General features: G+C 55.9%; 1 protein-coding gene across 1 annotated transcript; it reads left to right on the top strand.

Moving 5' to 3' along the window:
• The first annotated feature begins 1,182 nt into the window (after nucleotides 1-1,182).
• Nucleotides 1,183-8,246, top strand: TEX264 (testis expressed 264, ER-phagy receptor). Its single transcript, XM_040408035.1, has 3 exons — nucleotides 1,183-1,494; nucleotides 3,113-3,364; nucleotides 8,232-8,246. Exons 1-3 carry the CDS (start codon nucleotides 1,228-1,230, stop codon nucleotides 8,244-8,246), a joined length of 534 nt encoding a protein of 177 aa, XP_040263969.1. The 5' UTR covers nucleotides 1,183-1,227.

Genomic DNA, 8,246 nt, shown 5'->3' on the forward strand with positions numbered 1-8,246 from the left:
GGCACCCACCTATGTGGCCCATACACTGCAGGGGGCAGACAGGGCATGATCCCCCGTAATGTAGGGGCACCCACCTATGTGGCCCATACACTGCAGGGGCAGACAGGGCATGATCCACAGTAATGTAGGGGCACCCACCTATGTGGCCCATACACTGCAGGGGGCAGACAGGGCATGATCCCCCGTAATGTAGGGGCACCCACCTATGTGGCCCATACACTGCAGGGGCAGACAGGGCATGATCCACAGTAATGTAGGGGCACCCACCTATGTGGCCCATACACTGCAGGGGGCAGACAGGGCATGATCCACAGTAATGTAGGGGCACCCACCTATGTGGCCCATACACTGCAGGGGGCACCCACCTATGTGGCCCATACACTTCAGGGGCAGACAGGGCATGATCCACAGTAATGTAGGGGCACCCACCTATGTGGCCCATACACTGCAGGGGGCAGACAGGGCATGATCCCCCGTAATGTAGGGGCACCCACCTATGTGGCCCATACACTGCAGGGGCAGACAGGGCATTACAGCCACCACTCACCGACTCAGGGCAGCAGATAGATGAACACGAACAGGATCAGGTCAAACAGGAGGAAGACCCAGATGTCGAACCAGTAGGAGTGCTGGGACAGCGGCAGCCGGCAGCCCCGGGCCTCCCCCCTCCGCTCCGCCAGCTCCGGCCCGCCCTGTGCCCGCTGCCGAGTGTCCATGCTGCGCTGCGTCCGTGTCTCACAGGGCGACGGCGAGTCCTGAGGTCTTTTGACAGGGAGGGGTCATGTGACAGGAAGAGGTTACGTCGTCTCTATGGTGAGAACGGGGAGCGTCGCACGTACTGGGCGCGGTATCCTCTCCTGCTGCCGCCCCATTGGCAAGTGCCTTGCTTGCCTCTCACAGGGACTTCTATTGTCTCCGCCCTCTCCTCTGCCTACTCTGTGTGTGGTCACGTGATGCGGTGACGTCAGTGGAGCGGTCACATGACTCTGTGTCAGGTACGGTCACAGCTGCGCTGGGAACAGGTGAGGTGAGCCGCCCGCTCCGGTCTCCGCTCCTCACCTCCGGTCTGTGCTCCGGTCTCCGCTCCTCACCTCCGGTCTGTGTTCCGGTCTCCGCTCCTCACCTCCGGTCTGTGCTCCGGTCTCCGCTCCTCACCTCCGGTCTGTGTTCCGGTCTCCGCTCCTCACCTCCGGTCTGTGCTCCGGTCTCCGCTCCCCTCTCTCCAGCATGAGTTCGGTCCCGGAGTGGGTGCTCATCTCCCTCATCGCCGCGGTGGTCGCCCTCCTCCTCCTCACGCTCTTCGGCCTGGCCGTGTACTCGGGGCTGCTGACTGAGGTGGAGGTGAGAGCCGGGCCGCCCCCCATCCGCGGAGTGGTCCTGGCCTACAAGTTCCGTGTGGGGCCCTATGACGAGAGCGGGAACCTGTACACGGAGAGCGTCAGCATGGCCCCGAAACTGGTGTCCATAGGGGTCTACTACGACAACCCCATGAAGGTGAGAAGAGGGGCGGGGGCCCATGGCAGGGTGAGGAGTAGGGGGCGGGGGCCCATGGCAGGGTGAGGATGGTGGTGGGAGCCTGTGACGGGGGCCCATGGCGTGGTGGTGGAGGAGCGTGACGGGGGCCCATGGCGTGGTGGTGGAGGAGCGTGACGGGGGCCCATGGCGTGGTGGTGGAGGAGCGTGACGGGGGCCCATGGCGTGGTGGTGGAGGAGCGTGACGGGGGCCCATGGCGTGGTGGTGGAGGAGCGTGACGGGGGCCCATGGCGTGGTGGTGGAGGAGCGTGACGGGGGCCCATGGCGTGGTGGTGGAGGAGCGTGACGGGGGCCCATGGCGTGGTGGTGGAGGAGCGTGACGGGGGCCCATGGCGTGGTGGTGGAGGAGCGTGACGGGGGCCCATGGCGTGGTGGTGGAGGAGCGTGACGGGGGCCCATGGCGTGGTGGTGGAGGAGCGTGACGGGGGCCCATGGCGTGGCGGAGGATTATGGTTTGGTGGTCATCATTGGATTTAGTGCCTGTATGATGGGGGGGGGGAATGTTTGTAGTTTGGGTTCCTGCGAATTACCCCGGGTCCGGGGGTCCGTCCTCGGTCTGTGACGTGCGGTGCCCCCTCCCCGGCCGCTGTGTGCGGCGGTTTCTATGTGTCATTGAGCCTCATTAGGCCGGTGGCTTTTTCTGGTGTAATAATTTACACTCCGTTGCATCCAGGACTGATCGGTGCGGAGCAGAAATACACATCAGCTGCTCCCCGGGGCCCCAGCTTATTATAGCAGCAGGTCTCCCCCAGGAGTGAGGTACCAGGTCTCCAGGGGGCGCCACAGGGCGATGGAGCCCAGGTGCAGCACACTCACTACCAGGTCCACAGCGCCCGTGACTTCAGGGAAGATGAGTGAAGGAAAGGAGGGATGATGGGCTCCGGGGCCCCGAGCAGCTACAGCCGCTTCTTCTGCCCTTTCTGGTATTGATCTCGAGTTACATCATGTCTTATTCTCTAGTCACAGCCAGAGCTGCAGTTGCTATTCTGCTCATTGGCCCTCACCCCTCCCTGCTGTCTTGCATAGTCCTCTGTGCAGGAGTTGGGGGTCTGATGGAGCCCCCTGATAACCGAGGCTGGCTGCAGGGTATATATAACGTGTCCGCGCAGCCGGTCAGTCCGGTCCTGCTGCTCCAGGAGTGTAGACAGTGCGGTGTTTACACGTAAACGTGGAGGCGGACCTCAGCTCTCTGCTATACCGGCCATTACTCCCCGCAACCAGCATTTCAGATCTCGCCAAAAAAACCCCACTTTTTATTTAGTTTATATATATAACGTATAGATTAACCTTTCTTATTTTTTGGAGCGCAGTAATGGAAGAAAGCCATTCCACCATTGTTCCTTGTAAACGATTATTAGTTCAGTAAAATTGCTTTATTGATTTTAAACTTTCTGGATGTGCACATTATTACGGTTCTCTGGGCCTTTGGCTTTTTTTTTTGGGGTGTTATGAGTTAGGTTCCCGGCCCAGCCCCGATCCGTCGTGTAGTCCGCACCAGGACGGGCGGAGTCCATTCTGTGAGAAGTGCAGCTGTCACTTGGTGATTGTAGTAATTGTGTTCTCCTTATTATTCTGCAGGTCCCTGTAGAGTTCTGTCGCTACATTGTGGGCAGTATCCTCAGCGAGGGCGATGAGAAGCCACTCCCCGATCACGTCCGAATATTCCGGAAACATGGATTCAAGTTCTGCGTGCTGCCTGAAGTGAACCATGCTGTGATGGCCACGTTTCCATACACGACACCGTTCTCAATACAGCTGGCCACCACCAGGGTGCACCCTGCGCTGGAGAAATACGTAAAGGTAGAGGGAAAGCAGGGGCGGGTGCTGCGGGTAATCAAGAGAGGCCCCCTGGTTCAGCCCTGCATTAGAGGCACACCCCACTATATATACTGTGCTGCCAATACACGGGAGGCCCCATGTGCAGCCCTGCAGTAGATACAGGTAAAACTCGAAAAATTAGAATATCGCGCAAAAGTCCATTTATTTCAGTAATGCAAATTAAAAGGAATTGCTTTAATGCAGCTTAAAATTAGAATTTTGTGAAAAGGTTGAATATTCTCGGCTCAAAATGTCACCTCTACCCCCCTGAGCAAAGGGGACCTCAAAATTGTGACTTTGGGGTTTCATAAGCTGTAAGCCAAAATCATCCAAATGATAACAAATAAAGGCCTGGAATCTCTCGCTTTGCCTGTAATGAGTCTCATGTGTTAGTTTCACCTTTTAAAGGGGTTGTCCGGGTTCAGAGCTGAACCCGGACATACCCATAATTTCACCCAGGCAGCCCCCCTGATGTTGGCAGCGGAGCATCTCATGCCCTGCGGGCAAGTGTGTTTGGTGACGTCACCAGCTCTGATGGGCGGGCTTTAGTGCTGCCCTAGCCGCCCATCAGTATCGTTGACATCACCGGGCTTCCTGGCAGGCCCATGGAGAGCCCGGTTCGTCACCGGAACTCCGGAAAATGCCTTTGCCCTGCGCGATTTAGCATGAACTGCTCCGATGCTCAAGTCAGGGGGGCTGCCGGGGTGAAAATGGAGGTTTGTCTGGGTTCAGCTCTGAACCCGTACAACCCCTTTAAGTTGCATTACTGAAATAAATTAACTTTGCACGATATTCAAATTTTCAAGTTTCACCTGTATATGCTGTGCCGCCAGTCCGGTCATTACACGGGAGGCCCCCTGTGCAGCCCTGCAGTAGAGGCACACCCCACTATATATATTACTGTGCCGCCAGTCCGGTCATTACACGGGAGGCCCCCTGTGCAGCCCTGCAGTAGAGGCACACCCCACTATATATATTACTGTGCCGCCAGTCCGGTCATTACACGGGAGGCCCCCTGTGCAGCCCTGCAGTAGAGGCACACCCCACTATATATATTACTGTGCCGCCAGTCCGGTCATTACACGGGAGGCCCCCTGTGCAGCCCTGCAGTAGAGGCACACCCCACTATATATATTACTGTGCCGCCAGTCCGGTCATTACACGGGAGGCCCCCTGTGCAGCCCTGCAGTAGAGGCACACCCCACTATATATATATTACTGTGCCGCCAGTCCGGTCATTACACGGGAGGCCCCCTGTGCAGCCCTGCAGTAGAGGCACACCCCACTATATATATATTACTGTGCCGCCAGTCCGGTCATTACACAGGAGGCCCCATGTGCAGCCCTACAGTAGAGGCACACCCCACTATATATATATATTACTGTGCCGCCAGTCCGGTCATTACACGGGAGGCCCCCTGTGCAGCCCTGCAGTAGAGGCACACCCCACTATATATATTACTGTGCCGCCAGTCCGGTCATTACACGGGAGGCCCCCTGTGCAGCCTTGCAGTAGAGGCACACCCCACTATATATATTACTGTGCCGCCAGTCCGGTCATTACACAGGAGGCCCCCTGTGCAGCCCTACAGTAGAGGCACACCCCACTATATATATATATTACTGTGCCGCCAGTCCGGTCATTACACAGGAGGCCCCATGTGCAGCCCTACAGTAGAGGCACACCCCACTATATATATATATTACTGTGCCGCCAGTCCGGTCATTACACGGGAGGCCCCCTGTGCAGCCCTACAGTAGAGGCACACCCCACTATATATATATATTACTGTGCCGCCAGTCCGGTCATTACACAGGAGGCCCCATGTGCAGCCCTACAGTAGAGGCACACCCCACTATATATATATATTACTGTGCCGCCAGTCCGGTCATTACACAGGAGGCCCCATGTGCAGCCCTACAGTAGAGGCACACCCCACTATATATATATATTACTGTGCCGCCAGTCCGGTCATTACACAGGAGGCCCCCTGTGCAGCCCTGCAGTAGAGGCACACCCCACTATATATATATTACTGTGCCGCCAGTCCGGTCATTACACGGGAGGCCCCCTGTGCAGCCCTACAGTAGAGGCACACCCCACTATATATATTACTGTGCCGCCAGTCCGGTCATTACACGGGAGGCCCCCTGTGCAGCCTTGCAGTAGAGGCACACCCCACTATATATATTACTGTGCCGCCAGTCCGGTCATTACACAGGAGGCCCCCTGTGCAGCCCTACAGTAGAGGCACACCCCACTATATATATATATTACTGTGCCGCCAGTCCGGTCATTACACAGGAGGCCCCATGTGCAGCCCTACAGTAGAGGCACACCCCACTATATATATATATTACTGTGCCGCCAGTCCGGTCATTACACAGGAGGCCCCATGTGCAGCCCTACAGTAGAGGCACACCCCACTATATATATATATTACTGTGCCGCCAGTCCGGTCATTACACAGGAGGCCCCCTGTGCAGCCCTGCAGTAGAGGCACACCCCACTATATATATATTACTGTGCCGCCAGTCCGGTCATTACACGGGAGGCCCCCTGTGCAGCCCTACAGTAGAGGCACACCCCACTATATATATTACTGTGCCGCCAGTCTGCTCATTACACGGGAGGCCCCCTGTGCAGCCCTACAGTAGAGGCACACCCCACTATATATATTACTGTGCCGCCAGTCCGGTCATTACATGGGAGGCCCCATGTGCAGCCCTACAGTAGAGGCACACCCCACTATATATATATATTACTGTGCCGCCAGTCCGGTCATTACACGGGAGGCCCCCTGTGCAGCCCTACAGTAGAGGCACACCCCACTATATATATATATATATATATTACTGTGCCGCCAGTCCGGTCATTACATGGGAGGCCCCATGTGCAGCCCTGCAGTAGAGGCACACCCCACTATATATATATATTACTGTGCCGCCAGTCCGGTCATTACACGGGAGGCCCCCTGTGCAGCCCTACAGTAGAGGCACACCCCACTATATATATATATATATATATATATATATATTACTGTGCCGCCAGTCCGGTCATTACACAGGAGGCCCCATGTGCAGCCCTGCAGTAGAGGCACACCCCACTATATATATATATATTACTGTGCCGCCAGTCCGGTCATTACACAGGAGGCCCCATGTGCAGCCCTGCAGTAGAGGCACACCCCACTATATATATATATTACTGTGCCGCCAGTCCGGTCATTACACGGGAGGCCCCCTGTGCAGCCCTACAGTAGAGGCACACCCCACTATATATATTACTGTGCCGCCAGTCTGGTCATTACACGGGAGGCCCCATGTGCAGCCCTGCAGTAGAGGCACACCCCACTATATATATATATATTACTGTGCCGCCAGTCCGGTCATTACACAGGAGGCCCCATGTGCAGCCCTGCAGTAGAGGCACACCCCACTATATATATATATTACTGTGCCGCCAGTCCGGTCATTACACGGGAGGCCCCCTGTGCAGCCCTACAGTAGAGGCACACCCCACTATATATATTACTGTGCCGCCAGTCCGGTCATTACACAGGAGGCCCCATGTGCAGCCCTGCAGTAGAGGCACACCCCACTATATATATTACTGTGCCGCCAGTCCGGTCATTACACGGGAGGCCCCATGTGCAGCCCTGCAGTAGAGGCACACCCCACTATATATATATATATTACTGTGCCGCCAGTCTGCTCATTACACGGGAGGCCCCATGTGCAGCCCTACAGTAGAGGCACACCCCACTATATATATATATTACTGTGCCGCCAGTCCGGTCATTACACAGGAGGCCCCATGTGCAGCCCTGCAGTAGAGGCACACCCCACTATATATATTACTGTGCCGCCAGTCCGGTCATTACACGGGAGGCCCCATGTGCAGCCCTACAGTAGAGGCACACCCCACTATATATATTACTGTGCCGCCAGTCCGGTCATTACACGGGAGGCCCCATGTGCAGCCCTGCAGTAGAGGCACACCCCACTATATATATATATTACTGTGCCGCCAGTCCGGTCATTACACGGGAGGCCCCCTGTGCAGCCCTGCAGTAGAGGCACACCCCACTATATATATATATTACTGTGCCGCCAGTCTGGTCATTACACGGGAGGCCCCCTGTGCAGCCCTGCAGTAGAGGCACACCCCACTATATATATATATTACTGTGCCGCCAGTCTGGTCATTACACGGGAGGCCCCCTGTGCAGCCCTACAGTAGAGGCACACCCCACTATATATATTACTGTGCCGCCAGTCCGGTCATTACACAGGAGGCCCCCTGTGCAGCCCTGCAGTAGAGGCACACCCCACTATATATATATATATATATATATATATTACTGTGCCGCCAGTCTGGTCATTACACGGGAGGCCCCCTGTGCAGCCCTACAGTAGAGGCACACCCCACTATATATATTACTGTGCCGCCAGTCCGGTCATTACACGGGAGGCCCCCTGTGCAGCCCTGCAGTAGAGGCACACCCCACTATATATATATATATATTACTGTGCCGCCAGTCCGGTCATTACACGGGAGGCCCCCTGTGCAGCCCTGCAGTAGAGGCACACCCCACTATATATATATATATATATTACTGTGCCGCCAGTCCGGTCATTACACGGGAGGCCCCCTGTGCAGCCCTGCAGTAGAGGCACATATATATAAATGCAGAAGCCTCTTCATCTGATTTCCTAAAAACCGCCTCTCTGGGCCAGTATGGTCCCATGAAGTGGATTCATCAGGACTGGCACAGTTTAGAAGAATGCGGAAGTAGTGGCAGTAGACCCCGACGTTGCGGCATTAGGCCATCCTGCAGTTTTTTGCACGTTCTTTGTAGGTTTTTAACCTGCATAGGGGCACGTGCTGTAG

This window comes from Bufo bufo, chromosome 9 (genome assembly GCF_905171765.1).
Source record: "Bufo bufo chromosome 9, aBufBuf1.1, whole genome shotgun sequence".
Taxonomy (NCBI): Eukaryota; Metazoa; Chordata; class Amphibia; order Anura; family Bufonidae; genus Bufo; species Bufo bufo.